This window comes from Tachysurus fulvidraco, chromosome 25, assembly GCF_022655615.1.
Source record: "Tachysurus fulvidraco isolate hzauxx_2018 chromosome 25, HZAU_PFXX_2.0, whole genome shotgun sequence".
Classification (NCBI taxonomy): Eukaryota; Metazoa; Chordata; class Actinopteri; order Siluriformes; family Bagridae; genus Tachysurus; species Tachysurus fulvidraco.
In genome coordinates, this window is record NC_062542.1 from 13410939 (window position 1) to 13429021 (window position 18083).

Below are 18083 nucleotides of genomic sequence, written 5' to 3' on the forward strand. Positions count from 1 at the left end.
ATGATAAACTCTGCAGAAAATTCTGCAACGATGCTGTTATAACAGATTCGGAAATGATTGGACCGAATCATAGCATCCCTGCTGAAGTTGCGTACAACGATGTAATATAGACGTTGGTTCGATTAAATGAATAAGAAATGAATATCAAATAACTGATATTTCAGACAAAATATGGCAAAATATTTTTGCTCCATCGACTAAAAAGAATTTGTAGTCAAGTCGTCGATTGCCGACATCACGCAAAACCCCGCCCACTATCATTACCGCAGAGCTCTTGAGCTTTGAAGACAGGCAAGCGTGACATCTCTACCCAGGTTTTGTTCAAACCGACCATCGAAAATACCCTCTCTAATGAATATGTTTTTTTTTTTTCATTGGTTGTTGCGTTAAATCTTACCCAGATGGTGCTATTTTCTGATTGGCTATTGTGTAGCCTCTATTTTTGATTGGCTGATAAGTGTCAGGCTCAACCAAGAACTGAGACGTGTTTGATTCCTGCCCGGTTCCATAGAGACAGCGGTGCGGACTGATATATTTTAGATCTTAAATATATCATAAATAGTCAACAAGTTTTTCTGTGTGAGAAATACGATGTGTAGCAGGAGAGCGTGAAAAAAGACCGAAATGCGTGACTGTCACTCTCAATGCGCGACACTTGTCAGCCCTGTTATTGTCCCTCCTCTATCCCAAAATGTCAGGAAAATGGAGGACACTGCCCTAGAGCACGTGTGAGACTCACATCTTTATATCTCTTCAGAGCCATGCAAGCATTCGAAGTAGCTACGGAAATAAATCAGTGTATGAAGGTCTAGCTGACGATGTGTGGAAGCATACAGTATATACGAGTGACTTTTTTCTCAGACTGAATCGCTGCAAGTAGCTGTGCGGTTTTGCGATACCATCGAAGGTGGAGAAGATCGCATATAATATATCGAAAACTTTGCAGAACCGTTTATTTTCTTTAAAGTATGAGCATTTTGTACGTTTATTTTTACTCCAGCTACAGGATCCACCTTAGTAATATCTAAAACCTCCTCATTCTTCTCATTTTACAAGTTTTATGAAATCTCCAACATCTGAAGATGTTTTTTAAAAGAAAACATACCACTTCATATCTTCTTTGAGCAACTTCAGGTCAGCTTTCTTAACTTATTTAAATATTGCATGGAAAAGAGAGATACAATCAGATTTCCAGATAGAGAAGCAACGTGACGTCGACGAGTGCAAACGTGCCGTGTCCCGATTGGCCGACGTTCCGAATCTGCTCGATCGGATTGCAGTGATTGCTTTTAAATGCCAAGTGTAAATGCTGTCTAAGAGATTTCAGAATCTCTGTCCAATCTGTAAAAAAACTAAAAATGAACTCTACATACAGTACCAGTCAGAGTGAATATGAAATTAAGGACCATTATAACATCGACTGTACCGCTGTAGTGTTCCTGATTTGGTACAAATCCTAGCTAACCACTAAAGCATCTCTTTTCATGCGGAGTGAGTGGGAGAAGTGCACTCTGAGAGTGCAATGAGAGGCAGAGTAGTTTTATTAGTATCATATAACACGCGCTGGCAGATTGATGCCTGCAGCGATCACACCAACATCGTGCAGAGGTGAAGTCAGGAATCTCTGACATCTGGGATTTACTTAAAAAAAATACATCATAAAAAAAGATTTAGAATTTCAGAGAGAGTTCTGCAAAACACCACGTTGCAGCTTGAAATAAAATGAAAGTGTAATTTACTGGAAATTTTTTTTTTTTTTTTGGAAATAGAAGCAAGGCCGATAAAAGGCTTTAATTCTTAAGACGTATAAACCTGTAGATTGAGCCTGCCTTCTCTCTGGGCTGATTTGTGGTGATGATACAGACAATTTAAATGTCAATCAATTCATCATGCATTTATTTTGTTCATTAATGCTATAAGTAATACAAAATCATACACACCGCTCGAGAACACATCGTGGTTCTGCTTGTTTTCTGAGACCACAACAAAGAACTAAGGAAACAATTAGAAGGGGAGAAACATTCATTCATTCATTCATTTTCTACCGCTTGTCACGGGGAGCCTGTGCCTATCTCAGGCGTCATCGGGCATCAAGGCAGGATACACCCTGGACAGAGTGCCAACCCATCACAGGGCACACACTCTCATTCACTCACACACTCACACACTACGGACAATTTTCCAGAGATGCCAATCAACCTACCATGCATGTCTTTGGACCGGGGGAGGAAACCGGAGTACCCGGAGGAAACCCCCGAGGCACGGGGAGAACATACAAACTCCACACACACAAGGCGGAGGCGGGAATCGAACCCCCAACCCTGGAAGTGTGAGGCGAACCTACTAACCACTAAGCCGCTTTACCAGGTTCCTGACACAACAGTTCCCAGTCGAAGCATCTGTCAATCAGAGATATTGCTTAATAAGAGCACAGATCAATTACGGCAACAAAAATAAGGTTAAAAAAAGTGCAGAAAGGTTTGACTACTCGGTTCCTTGGATACAGTAGTTAATAGTTAGGTTTGACTCTCTGCGTGACTCTTTCACTAACATTAAATCTGCCATAAAAGCAAACAGGGCTTTATTCAAGACCGCCCTTGTTCATGACTAAGATTAGGAGATAAGTCAAGATGGAGTTTTAAGGGGATTGAGGCCAAGTCAAGATTAAGTGCAAATGAAAGTCTTTATTTCATATAAATTGTTGTCTGACGAGACAAAAAGAAATAAAAAAAAACTGAGATTTCTGCCTTGATGAAACTATGTACCATTTCTCTCTTTTTTTTTTTACCTCTCCCTTTTCCATTTTTTTCTTTTGGTCGTTTCTTCAGTTCAGTTGGTTTGATTTATGTATTTATTTATGTATTTATTTATTTTTGACTTAGCGATTGCGGAGGCATGGTGGCCTAGTGATCAGCATTGATGTCATGCACCTCTGGGTTTGGAGGTTTGTACGATCTCCACCTGCTTCAGTGGTTTCCTCCAAGTACAAAAATACAGTATGTGGTGTAGGCTGACCTCTAAATTGAATGAGTGTGTGGAGTTTTGCACTGCAATGGGCTGGCACACATCCAGGGTCTCCCCTGCCTTGTGCCAAGACTCCCATGGGATAGAATCCAGGCTCCTTGTGACCCCAGACCATGCACATGGACATACATCTCCTGGTAACCGTAATCTAACGGCTAAAAAGAACGAAAAAGTATGAGTCAGCTCCCAAATATTATTTTTGAGTTCCGTTTTAAAGAAAGCCTCACCATGCACCTCTTAACAGCTCTTTTTACAGTCAGCGTAGCGCAGCTCGGAGATAAACGCTGCTTTTCAGCATCTGAGATTTCACCCCACTGAGTCATCTAAGCTCTGCTTTATCAAACAACCTCGTCAGCAGGGAACCACACCTGAGTGCTGCTGCTGTCTGTCAGCTCCGGGAGAAACGGAGAGAGCAATGCTGGTGGGATGCGTCATCTGCTTTGTCATCACATGATGAATGGGGGGTGGCGTGAAGACGGAGAGTGCTGTACTGTAACACGCAGCACTGCAGGGATTTTTTTGTAGGAATATAAAGATAAATAACTTCAGGAACTAACATGCTAAACAGAGCCCAAGTTGGTCCAGGAGTTCATGGAAGAAGTGTACAAAGAAATCGTCATCTGATTCATGAAACGTGACTATCTCACTATGAGTGGAGTGTAAATTTAGGGTGCTTTCACACCTGCCTTGTTTAGTTCGGTTGAATCGTACCAGAGTTCGATTGCACATTTGGTGCGGTTCGTTTGGGCAGGTGAGAACGCAGCAATCGGACTCTGGTGCGCACCAAATGCAGACCAAACAAGCGTACCGAGACCTCCTTGAAGAGGTGGTCTCGGTACGCTTTCAAACGAACTCTGGTACGGTTCGTTTGTGGTGAGAACATGGTCCGAGTTCGAATAGACCTGACTGCAAAAAGTATTGCGCATTTTGGACTAAACCAGCTGCCGTAGTGGGTCGTTGGCAATATTTTCGTAAGATGAGCATGTCACAGTTTCGCAAAAGTAATGCTCGCCGCCTCCTGAAGTGTCTTACGATGCGTCTTCGTCGTTTGCAGTGCATTAAAATGATATTTTCAAGCCGCATACGCGCTTCATTCTGAAAATTAAGACTTTGCATAGAATGCTGTATACAAGTGATGTAGTAGATTACAACCACGAACATAATTGCAGCATGCAGTCGTCTCTCCATGGTGTATTGTATGCTGTATTTTCCTCTTTTTGTTTACTTCCGGAGTTTCGTTGAAATTTCCCGCACATTTATTCTGACCAATCGAGAAGCAGTTTAGGAAATACGCTCAAAGACATGTGGCCAATGAGTGATGTGGATGTTATCACATGACTGCATTTTGGTTCGTTTCAAGTGGTACGTATCAGAACGATCGATGTGGTGTGAAAAGGAACCAAAACTGCTAAAAAGCTGCAATGTATCATTTTTTGCATTTGATCCGGACCAAATGAACCGAACTATAGGTGTGAAAGCACCCTAATTTCACTTAATGCATAGCTTAGCAAAGCAGAAAAATGAAAATTAAAAAAAAGATATATATATCAGTTAAAATTTGAATCTTTTTGTTAGGGATGTTTATTAAACATTTTTGCTTTTAACAGTCAATGACGTCTTCGTAGCCATGGATATTTTTCATTTTTCAAAACAAAAATGATGTTAGTCAAGGATTGAATGTTTACAGCTATTAATACGATTAATAATAATAAAAAAATAATAATAATAGGAAGCAGTAAATCTTTCTTTAACAAAACAATATGCCATTTTTTTGCTTGTCGAAGAATCCAACGCTTCATTGTTGTATTCCTTACTTAACTCTTTTACTCGACATCTGTTGGGTTCCTAATACAGTCGTTTCAAACGGAATTAAAACAATGCTAATAAGAGAAGTCTAATGAGCATTACACAATTGTGTCAGTTGTACAGTGTCACACACCTACAAACCCCGGGTCGACTCACAGACAGCAAGATACGGCAGCAGAGTGTTTAATAGCATGAATCCAATTATCTACATCTACTTTACAGCAACTGTAGAGAAAACAACAGCAAATGCGATAAGACTCCTGGGTTTAATACCACCCACTTAAGTGCTGCACTCTACAGCTGACAATTAACATTAATGGCACAAGTACAACACAGACAGTAAACAGATCCAACCCGACATTGCTATAAGGTGACTGAATCTGCCCTCAGATCAATAGAAGAGATCAGACTTTACACACAATTAAAGCTAGCTATTAGTTTTTTTCCTAACAACAACAACAACAGCAAAAAAAAAAATCCAGATCTATGAGAATGATTCAATGCCAGTTGGAGCCATTTAACCTGAAGCCCCAAAATCATTATCTATGCTACTGAGGTCATCTGTAAGGTGTCACCTGTAAGGTATAGCCATTAGCCGTTAGCGTGTGTTTTGTTCTATCTGGTTGATCGTCATTGAAATATTCTTGTTCTAAGAGATTTTTATCCTCTCCCGCGTTTCCTGTGTTTGAGAATTTCATTGCTCAGACAAAAGCAAAAAGCCCCAAAGCAATGACACTGGAGACTTCTTCCATAAAAGTGAATTAATATTGTTACGTCCCGTATTGTTTTCTCTCTCTTTCCTAATTTATTCACTGTTCTGCCTAGCAGGTCCTGTGATTGGACGATTCAGCCGCCAGTCATCATTCCATGAACCACTCCAGGAGCCAAGCCGGTGTTATTGGCCAGGTATAAAGACCCGGATGTGACACGAGCGCGGGAGAGGTGCGTTGACTTACCTGGTTGTTTGCTCACCTGCATTTGCTTACCTGTTCTTGTTTTGCCTTTGTTTCTTTCTAATTCTGTGTTTAGTTATTGTGTGTTAAGGTTTTCGCTTTGTGAACTCTACCATACGGTTATCGAGGTCTATACTGTGACTCGACTCTCAGTTTAACGGTGCCTATTCCAGTCCTTCTCCGATACATAATGATTGGGACCAGGTTAGTTTGTCACGTGACTTACATTTCATCACGCAGAGAGAAACTGTTTAGACACACTAGGTTACGAGCGGATGCCAATCCTTGTACTTCTGTTATTAGGCAGCGTAGTTAGTGGCGTTCTACGCTGAAGATGTTTCTTTCCTGTTTTCTTTTGTTAGCTAAGTTTTCGTACCTGAGATTTAGTTGATGTGTTTGTTTTATTGAGTTCTTTTCTTTAGCACCGCTCTTATCCCTCACTTTGTTATCATTATCTTTCGTGTTTGTATATAGTTGTAAATACACACTTTTGAGTTTAATCTTTGGTTCACTGATTATGGAATTATTGAATGTTTATTTTTTTGATCGACTTATTTTTTACTAAAAAGCAAAACCAGACCCAGCTTCTGTCTCTGCCTGTTTACTTGAACACACACCACAATTCACTAATAGAACGGAGGTTTTCTTTAAACCGCATTTTTAATAACTAAATTTTCACGTGTTACGTCCTTATAACCTCTAGACCCAAATAAGGACGTAACAAATATACTTACAGAATACAGTGAAGCATTTACATTTATCTCTATACGATTATGCTTTTTTTTTTTTTGGGAATGAATTGTTACTACAGAAACAATAATACATTGATGTAAGTGCATTAATATAAACCAGAACTTATAGAAAATTATTTAATTCCATTATTGAGCTGCAGCATAAATATAGTCATCTATGAAGGTATGAGTTTCATATAATCATACAGTATAATGATAACAACGATCCCTCGTTTATCGCGGCTAATGGGGACCGGAACCCCTCGCGATAGGTGAAAATCCGCGAAGTAGGATTGGCCCTAATTTTGACCTTTTCACTGATGGTCATCATCTTCCTCTTCCTCTTCCTCTTGGGCTCACTAGAGGAATCTTTCGCAGGGGCACGACACTTAGGAGGCATTGTAAGGGCTTAACGTAAAGTTCATTTCGAACACAATACGTGAGACACAGTTGACAGCGTGAACGAGATTGGCGAGATACAGTGCAACAAGGGAAGAAGCTGGGAGAGGATGCGATGATGTGCAGCCAATCAGCTCAGATCTCGCGCCGGGAACCAATCATGTGCCTTGTCTGAGTGCCCGTGGGTATGTACAAAGCCTCTGAGAGAGTTTCTCTCTTTGTCTGGCATCCTGGGAAACCGTTTTTATTTTTATTTTTCGATGAATATTTTTGAAAAATCAGCGATGCACCGAGGCCGCGAAACTTGAACCGCGAAGTGGCGAGGGATTACTGTAATCATCTATGACGGTGGATTATGTTCAGTGGATTGTTCGTCTGATTAATTACACTTGCTCGTTGCGCAATGCAATTCCAGTGTCTTTTTAACTAGAATTGGGGTTAATTCTATTAAATTCAATTCGATTTATTTTTCTAACACATTTAACAATTCCGTTGTCTCATTGCAGCTTTACATAAGCATAGAAACAAAATAAAAATGTTTTTTTATCATTTTAAGCCTGAGGTGATGGTGGCAAGGAAAAATCCTTGAGATGATATGAGGAAGAAACCTTGAGAGGAAGCAGATCCAGAAGTGAACCTCATCCTCATTTGGGTGACACTGGACAGGAAATAGTGTCAATGTAAATAATGTCCTTTTTTACAACACTGTGTAGCTGAGTGGAATTACGCAACCAGGAGATAATGATTATCGCAATTTCTAAGTTCAACACGGACGAAACACTTATTCCTTCCTTCCGAAGTCTTCAATTGATCGCGGATGAAGACCTGAACATAAAGCTGACTGATGCAACAGTGGTTAAAAGACATGACAGTCTCCAGACAGCTCCATCTACAACAATCCCATGAGCCACCGTCTGTCCATGCAGAAATAGTAACGAGAATCATCTTTATTTTAAGAGCACATCTAATTAAGAAATTCTCTCAAAATAGATAGATCATCAGATCACACACTGATTTTAGTTACTGGTGGTAAATTAGTCGCTGTTTATTATCAAGTAACCAGTGAAGATTGATTTGTTGCATTCATTACTGGTCTAAGCTTTAAACTGCACGATGAAACAATCGTAGAAACACTGATGGTAATCTGTTTTTTATTTAAAAGTCTATAATTAAAAGTTTAAAGTCTGCAATTAAAGTATTATGATGGATTTACATCGCTGAAAGGCATAAAATAAGATCTGAGCAAACATCTCCTCCCAAACGCCATCAAAATGTGTAATAAATACATCATTTCAAGTCATTCCATAAACCGCACCACAAAAGAAATAATTTTGCCTAGTCATCTGTTCCTGATGTCTTTAGAAACGCAATATGTAATGACATAGACATAATGAGTTTCAGAAAAGAAATGAGATTGGTAAGTAAAGCATTTTTCTATTCCCAGTATGATGTTCCTGTGATTAAAGATGAAGTCAAAGACAAGCCATTGGAAGCGTTTACATTTTTCATAGCTGTCAAAAAGTTTCCTGAGAAAAAAAAACTCTGTCAACGAAATAAATGAAATAAACTTCATTACCAACCCCAGTACGCTTTAGTAAACAGTCACAGGAAAAATTCTCCTGGGAAGGAAATTAAAGCTCTGCTATTAGCTTTTAGAGAAAACCGTCTGACCATGTTCAGCAACTTCTTATAAACCGCCACAGCAAGAGTCCATCCATCCATCCATTTTCTACCGCTTATGCGGGACCGGGTCGTGGGGGCAGCATGCTAAGCAGGGATGTCCAAACTTCCCTCTCTTCAGACACTTCCTCCAACTCTTCCAGGGGAATACTGAGGCGTTCCCAGGCCAGCAGAGAGACAGGCCTCCTCCCAGTTGGACATGCCCGGAACACATTACCAGGGAGGCGTCCAGGAGGATTCCGGAACAGTTGCCCGAGCCACCTCAGCTAACTCCTCTCGATGTGGAGGAGCAGCGGCTCTCATCTGAGCTCCTCCCGAGTGACCAAGCTTCTCACCCTATCTCTAAGGGAGCGACCAGCCACCCTGCGGAGGAAACTCATTTAACCACTAAGCCACCGTGCCCCCCCCCCCCACCATATCCAGTCAAATTATCTTTTTACTCCATGAGATTAACTGAATTATTTTGTCCATAATCATGAACATGGCAAAGATCAAGCTAGGAAACACTATACAGAGAAAAAAACATTTAAAGAATGGCTTGGATTTGGGAAGCACAAACCAATCATCTGTCATCCTGAACTATAAGAAATCAAGGTAAATAATTAAGATGCAACGTACTGCGGAAGCAGGGATCGAACCGGGATCTCCATGGTAACGTCGATCTCCCGCATTTAGCAGATCAGACCCAAACTCCGGCATCTAGTGCGTGCACACTTTTATTACCATAGATGAAAACTAACATATCTTATATAAAACATAAAGTAACAAAACATGATTATAGCATGAAAACTTGAATAACATGAACAGAACAGAACAATAAATAAAAACCCGAATAACACAGATTACGGCTTTCCGGCTCACACATAACGTTACGTTATTAATACAAATACCCATTTCACCTCAATGACTGACAATGACAGGGACTACGTGATAAACTTACAGTATATAAAGCAACAAGGGACATGTGTGAAAACTAAAAAACATTAGGAGATGGTGTTGCACCATTCAAATGAACTGTTTTCCAGCTCCCCTAGTGGCTTGGCCAGGAATTGTCCCAAAACTCCTGACACAAGGATGAGGATGTGGCAGACTAGTGTTGGGTTGGAAGAACTAACAATGTAAACAAGGACTAACACGGAAAGGTCAAAACACAATCAGCTAACAAAGAAACAAAACCTAAGCACATGGCAGTGTGAGTCACTGTGACAGGACTTCTATATATTTACTTTTTTCTTATTTTCTTATATTTGATTTGAACAGGTGGCACAGGCTCCCCGTGACCCGAGAAGTTCGGATAAGAATGAATGAATGAATGAACGGATGAATGATTTATACAAGTATGCCACTATGAGTAATATTAATAATAGTAGCTTCTCTACGCATGTATACTGTAGCTAGCATGCACGTAGTAAACTAAATATAGCATTCATGTGTACATTAACATAAGCTTCACTGCTGAGATTTTAAGAAGAATTTAACTGACATTTAATAATAATTTGTCAAGCTGCTTGCTTCCCAAGATCATTTTGGCTTTTATATTTGTTTTAGAGATGGGATTGTGAGGAAGTGCCATTTGAACATGGGATCGGCTACCAAAGCAATTCAACCGTGCCAATTTCTCTCCCCAAACATTGCAGCACCATCGTTAGTGACACAGTGTACCTTCTTCCTTCCTCACAGCATTCTTTGAAAAGAAGGAAATAATAAGGCTCTTTCTGAACTTTCATACACACATGGACAACTGATTGACACGTGTTCCCCTTGTATTCTGGATCCGTGTCTGATATTTGGCAGCCTTCCGCTTCCTCATCATTTTGCTGCCTTTCAATTCTCTCCTCACCTTCTGTTGTCCTGTTCATCTAATTTTCTCTCTCCAGTGTGTTGTTCAGGGTCTGAGCCACATGTCTGTCCATCTCTCTCTCTCTCTCTCTCTCTCTCTCTCTCTCTCTCTCTCTCTCTCTCTCTTTTTCTCTCTCATCCTGGGTAGCAAACACACCTTAGACTATTGTTTGAGTGTGATAAATAATCCTGGTTAGGAATACACACAATTAGTTAAACACTATTGAAGAATGTCCAAATTTCCACAAATCTTTGATATGAACATGTAACTCAGTATGATGTTTAATTAGCAATTAGCAAAAATTAGCATAGCTCTTATTACTGTTTAATTATTTTAAATTCTTTCTGAAATCAGAAACGGAACGGTTTACGTTTAAGACACAGCTCAAAATTCAATCAATCACTGTGTCATAGCTACAGTACAATAGCTACAGTACAGCTTATTGTGATACAATGGTGCAAAAGTCACATCTAGATGCTGTATAAATGCTGAGAAAAACTGCTGGAAAATACTGCAACAGTCAGCGTTATGGGATTTAGTGTTAAATGCTTCCAGTGCAGAACCCACTCGAGTATTTACAGGATATCAGCATACAGGATATTAGGACAACCTCGTTGTATAAATCATATCATAAATATCGGGGAAATACATTTTCATTAGTAATGGATAGTCTTTTAAGGAATGTACAGAGAGTCTAGAAGTCGTCATAAAAAAAGTGCAAATATTTATGTAGATGTCCATGAAGGACATCCGTTCAATTCTGTTTCATATTTAATTTGTTTATTCACTTAAAAAAAAAACAGTGATTGTTTTTGGGTTTCATTGACACCTTTTAAAAATGACACAATATGCCCTTCTTGTGTACACTATGGGTGTATGGGGGTTTTTACACCTGGTCACTTCATGCGTTTTCTGTGTTCCGATAGCTATCCGATGGTAAAAAGACCAGGTCTAAATGCCCTCCGAAACGGTTTCGAGACGGATATAAATCCGATCGTTCAAACCCCTTCAGGAGGTGGTCTGGGACGCATTTCAGATGAAACTGGACAGGTGTAAATGAATGTGGTTGTTTAAGCCACATACGTCAGCGGAAGTACGTCACTCGCAGGTGACTCACGAGTCGTGCAACGCGCCAGAAACAAATATGTTTTCCCACCAGCACTGTCTCCGATCTTTCACCCAGGTGTCTCGTTTGGTCTTAAAATGCACTGCTGCCGCCAGTGAAAATGCAGCAAACAGTAAATGCCGTTTTTTGTAGCAACCGCATACACCAAAGCGTGCTCCATTTCAATTACCCCCGAAATGAGGTAAAATATATTTGCATTTTGGGCGGGAGTAAAAAGATCGGATCGATATCCATTTATGTGGCCTGATGTAAATGGAACAGTTTTAACAAATCCGATAGATATCGGATCAGAGAAAACACATGAAGTGACCAGGTGTAAAAAGGCCCTACAGTATATCTTCCGTAGTTGGTCATATCTGTCACGAGAGCCTCTCATCCACCCAATGCTTTCCCTAAAAATACCCTGATGTAGGACAACAGCCAGGAACACAAAAGCATGTCAATGAGTTCTCTTTAAATGTCTGCATTAAACCAAGGACGGGACAAGCACAAAAGCGCTGTATACTTTACTTAAAAAATTAGCCAACAGGTTAATGGACAGCTAGCCGTCCTACAAGCCGCCTCACTAAGTGAAGAAATCCATTAGTGACCCACAGACAAGGATATCCATGGATAGAAGTGTGTAAAAGTGGTCTATTCTGCAAACCATTTGTCATTTGCGCTCACAACCGCAGCGATTTCTAAATAATCTATTGAAGTCTACCTGAGTGTCATCGCTATGATCTGAGCGCTAGCTTGAGGTTAAGATTTAGAATTCAGCACAACTTCTGTTGCACTATATCATGTAGCATGAAGACAATGCTCTGATATTAGCAGTATATCTGAATGCCCTGCAGAAACATTTGGCATTTTAAGAGAGAACAGGTTTTTCCTCAGGCTAAAAATACATTCTGCATGGAGGAGTTAAACATGAGGACTGACATTCAAAGAGCAGAACAATGCATAGAAAAGTCTGGGGCTGGTCTCTGCGGACGGGAAACGCTTCAGACGATGGGATGTGATATGAAAAAGGAAGGATGCTCCGTTAAAGCCACTTAAAATGACAAGAAATCGATCTTCACATAAACAGTCTGTGATTTTATTTTATTACAAGGCAGTGGCTCAGACTAAGTCATTATTTATATATTTCTCCGTTCATATTGAATTCTTTGAAATATTAATTACATCTTTTGAGTGCCAAGTATTTTTATTTATTTATTTATTTATTTATTTATTTATTTATTTATTTATTTATTTTTAGAAATGGTGCTATTCGTCAGATATAAGAGCATCCATTGATTCAGTTGCCTTTATAGAGTTATTATCAGTTCCCACCATGGAGTTTTTTTTAATTATTATTATTTTGTGGTGATTATTGCAGCCAGAAATGGTTGATTTGCATGTTTCGTTTTTACCTAAAAAACTACTTAAATTGGCAAAATTGCTAACACAGGATTCTTCTTTCGAACATCTACTAGTTAAAACACTTAAGTAATTACTTTCTTTATAAATGTACTTATGTCAATCAAAGCAGGTCGTGCTGAATAAGCTTTGTAATGATGTCACATGACGTATCTTGGACCAAATCTGCAAGAAATCTTTGCTTATCTAGAAACATTATAAGCTCCTCCGAATATCACAGAGTTTGTTTTTGAGTTTGTGCCTTGTGGTCAAAAATGGGAATTGCTACAAACGCTATCCGATGCCCGTTGGGACAGGAATCATGCTGCGATGTGCATCTTAAAATCTCGGAAACAGAACAAAATCAATAGAAATCAAAGAAAGCTTCAGTAAACAAAGCACCTCTTTATTTAGTTTTATTATAGAAAACCTTACAGCCAGAACTACATTCAGATCTGCTATAAGGTATTATCTGAAGAACCAATCAGAATAAAGCATGTGGTAAAGAATAAAGCATTCATCTATGTTGTTGACGATATGATGAAACTGCTAACATCTTCAGGGATTCTTCCTGCCTGAACATATAAGCCGGTAAAAATAGGTTGCAGGACAAACGAAGACTACACGATGAGGTTTCAGGTTGTCCATCACATTTACTTCGAATATATCACACTGTTTCTGACGAGCCAAAATCCCCTTCTGCTCTGAAGTGACTGAATTGTTCAGTGTGTGCCGAGGGATTAACAGATCGCCCTCTTTTTTTCTTCTCCAGACCTTCGTGTCAAACTAGTACGAGACCGATAAACCGGTTATTCCTGCTCTGGTGTCTCCAAATATACAGGAGAAGCAAACTGAAAAGATGTAACGTAAATGTATACAGGATATCACATGCTTGGCTGATCAGGAATAAAGGAAGAAGTTATAGCGATAAGGAAATCACACGTTCAGTGTTCAGAAGTTTTAGTGGGATTTAATTCAAGTCATTGCTCAAACACTCCTCCTGGAATGAGCAAGGAGGAGAAGTGGAACGGTCGCCGAATAGCCGAACTAAGACAGATGCTGTTATTTTATTCTGTTCTTGCATTCCATTTGTTTTGTTAAATCAGCTGAATACCCAATTTACTCCATATGATTAGCTACATTAATCTGAATGGTTTAGACCTAAGGCTAGGACTTTCAAATATATATATATATATATATATATAAAAGTTCAGAAAGGTTTCTCATTGAAATTCAAACCAATTATGCAAGCCGGTTTAACATCACCGGCACACGGTATTAAGAAAACATTTCACATAAACTGGACCTGGAATCTTTCCATCCATTTTCTGTAATGCTTTTCCTGCACAGGGTTACAGGAAACCTGGAGTCTTTCCCAAGAGACTCAGGAGACGATGTATACCACTCTGGGGACTAGTGATACCACGGATTGAGCTGATAACTCTCACACAACACACATTCTCAAACACCTGCTAAAGAACTACCTTTCGATGGATGACTTCAATTAGCACTCGACAAAATGTACCAGAACCAGTACGTAAACTTTGGAAACTTTGGAATCTCCTTCCTGACAGTGTTTGTCAAATGTACATTATCATATCATAGTGCTGGTTAATATCATGAACAGCAGTTACGCTAATTCCTTTCCACTTGCTTCTCATTTTCAACCCATCCCGAGGCATCGAGTGATCGTACCAGCCCCAGTCGTGTTCCGCTTCATGATGATTTCGGACCTTGAGTGAAAATAGACCAACTCTATGAAGATCCTGATGTATGTAGAGATGTACAAGCTCCAGTTGGATTCTACCTCATGAAGATTCAGACATTCAAAGAGAAGACGCTAACTCCATGTGGTCTTTGAAGACAACAACCTGCTAATCAATACACCATTGTCTGACTGTATACGACTGTAGAAAGGATATTACTCATAATAACACTCTGGTGTTTATAACAGTTTTTAATCACACCCTCCAGTGTCACCCAAATGAGGATGAGGTTCACTTTTGAGTCTGGTTCCTCTCAAGGTTTTTTCCTCTTCCATCTAAGGAAGTTTTTCCTCAACACAGTCACCTCAATCACCTCAGGCTTGTCTATTAGGGATAAAAACAAACACATTTAAATATAAGTCTAATATTAATCTTGGACATTTGTTTAATATTAATCTTTGTATAATAAACTTTGTGTATTATATTTCTTATGTTCTTTATAGCTGCTTTGAGACACTGCACATTGGTAAAAGTGCTATACAAATAAAACTGAATTGAATTGATGGACACAAAATGGGGCGCACGGTGGCTTAGTGGTTAGCATGTTCGCCTCACACCTTCAGGGTTGGGTGTTCGATTCCCGCCTCCGCCTTGTGTGTGTGGAGTTTGTATGTTCTCCCCGTATCTCGGGGTTTCCTCCGGGTACTCCGGTTTCCTCCCCCGGTCCAAAGACATGCATGGTAGGTTGATTGGCATCTCTGGAAAATTGTCAGTAGTGTGTGAGTGTGTGAGTGAATGAGAGTGTGTGTGTGCCCTGTGATGGGTTGGCACTCCGTCCAGGGTGTATCCTGCCTCGATGCCCGATGACGCCTGAGATAGGCACAGGCTCCCCGTGACCCGAGAAGTTCGGATAAGCGGTAGAAAATGAATGAAATGAATGAATGAATTGAAGGATGTGTCCCAAGTCTCAAAGTAAAACAACTACTAATCCATTTGTCCACCACAACCATGTAAGATGTCAGATTAGAAGAGCGACATATTAGAATAAACACATTAACAGGAACCTTTGATGTACCTTAAACCCAGAACAACTCTCATAGCTGCTGTTGTACAAAATAAACCAGCACTTTGTGACCGATCCACATTGAGAACTCAACATATTAAAAAAAAAAAGGTTTACATAAGTTTATAAGTACTAGTTTTTTAATACTAGTCCGAGTCCTGTTCACTTCTTGTCCTGTGTATCTATTTTTGTGTTTTGTGTATTTATTGTCTTGCTCTTGTGTACTGTTGTGTGTCAGAGTGAAACGATATTTCGTTCCGATCTATATATCTTTGTATACAAGGAACACCAAGACACAAATCTTTTGCCTGTGAGCCGAATACATTAAGACATGCTCATGACTATCGTGACCACAAGAAACTGACAACAAAGTTCTGGCAGTGATTGAGATTTTTTATTAAAATCTCAGAATGTGAGATACTTAAATTGACCAATAGGGGGAGAGAACAGGATGACAGGTGAAACTCAATAAACAGATAGAAAAAAATAAAAAGTTTGGTTTGTTTCTTTGCATGAGACCAGGCAGATTGATGTCATAAGCAGAACGTTAAGTTAAAAAAACATAATCGGAAATCTTAAACACCTTATCGCAAGGTTATTAACAGTTTGTTCAGCATTAAAAGTGGGAAATGATATTAAAATACAGCTGTAATTGCATAGTCTGGAACCAGCTGCAGTCACCAGTCATTAACATTTAGGACCATACTTCTGTTCAGATGATAACTTCTGTTTCTGTTTCCTGTGCCTAACAGAGCTCTCCACAGCCCACATTAATAATAATCAGTGATTATTAAAGCTATATTTTCCATTATCACTGGTTTAATCTAAATAAACATCATTACTAGATGTATCAGTCAGCATCCCTGATGCATATTCAGGGGACTGAGAAGTCTCTCCAGACCCTGACACGGTGTATTTCTAATCAGGCATTTTCCTGACAGTGTGTAGTTTTCAGCTGAGTGTGTACAGTACGGTATATTTGCAACTGCAGAAGTGAACAAAATAAAATTGTTTAAATAAGATAATAAACAAACAGCCTAACAAATTAAAAAGACTTTTTTTTTTTCCTGGTCTGATTTCATTTACAACACCTTGTCATACACTCGACATGAGGAAGCACTTTGGCTGAAACAAGCCCTAAAGGCATCAACTTACGGGCGGATGGAGAAGCAGCGTGAGCACTGATGCTGATGCTGATGCTGATGGTGATGCTGAAGATCCAGAGGAAGCGGATGTATCCCGCGCGCACCATCCTGATCTTCCTGTCCATCCTCCAACACAATCCTACAGCCCTGCGCTCTCTCTCTCTCTCTCTCTCTCTCTCTCTCTCTCTCTCTCTCTCTCTCTCTCACACACACACACACACACACACACACACACACACACACACACACACACACACACAAACGCGCGGAGTTCTTTCTGCTGCTCGCCGATGCAGAAACAGAGACTTCACTCGCAATTTTACGCAAAAGGAAAAACAACGTGCAGCGCGTCGAGCGCAACGAGAGCTCAAGCCATGTCGGGACGAAGTGTCAGCTTTCTGCTGGCTCCTGAACTTACAGAGACTCTCATCTCCTCACAGCTGCAGGGTTATAAGTACAACACCCCCCCTCCAGTCTCATTTGCGTTGGTACTGTCCAGAAAACAGTTAAAGCAACACTCTGTTTTTGTTGTTGTTGCTGTTTTTTTATTATTATTATTATTAATTTATTTTTACGCAAAAAAGGACGCGCATTTTTATTTTATTTCCTTTATACTCTGCACATGTAATCATGGTAAAGAAATAATAATAATAATAATAATAATAATAATAATAATAATAATAATAATAATAATGTGAAAGCATGCAACTTTAAAACACTTGAACTTTTAAAATCATGTTTTAAAAAAAACATTGTGTAAATTTATACGAAAAAAAAACAAATTATGAAAAATGATTGAATCTTCTGAGAGCACAGGGTACAAAAAATAAATAAAAGGCTGTTTGGAAGAATTAACATATATAGAGAAGCATCTGAGTTATATATATATTTAAAAAAAAAAGGTGAGTCCTCTAAAAGCCATAAATGAATCCTGTGGGGTTTTTTCCCTTCATGGTGTTAAACTGCTGTTTACTGAGTGTTTATGGGTTTTGCACAATTCTGTGTAAACTCTACAGACTGCTGAGTGTGAAAATCTCAGGGGATCAACTTGTAAATTATACACCATGTCCACAGCGGTAACACTGTGCTGTGCATCTAGACATGCTGTCCTGCTCACCAAGCTTCTACAAAGTGAGTCTGTACCCATGAGAGTTTGGGTGAGTCTGTGACCATGGGAGTTTGGGTGAGTCTGTGCCCATGGGAGTTTGGGTGAGTCTGTGCCCATGAGAG

At 39.6% G+C, this 18083-nt stretch overlaps 1 protein-coding gene across 2 annotated transcripts in view; it reads right to left on the reverse strand.

Annotated features, from left to right (window-relative positions):
• The window catches only part of LOC113660693 (contactin-associated protein-like 2), a 138816-nt gene extending 121527 nt beyond the window's left edge, over positions 1-17289 (reverse strand). The window contains exon 1 of one of the 2 annotated variants that reach the window (XM_047808900.1): positions 16864-17289. In XM_047808900.1, the coding sequence (XP_047664856.1) occupies positions 16864-16978 (115 nt within the window). In that variant the 5' untranslated portion in view covers positions 16979-17289. The remainder of the gene's footprint in view (positions 1-16863) is intronic. The other variant, XM_047808901.1, reaches the window with a different exon arrangement.
• Positions 17290-18083: the final 794 nt, after the last annotated feature.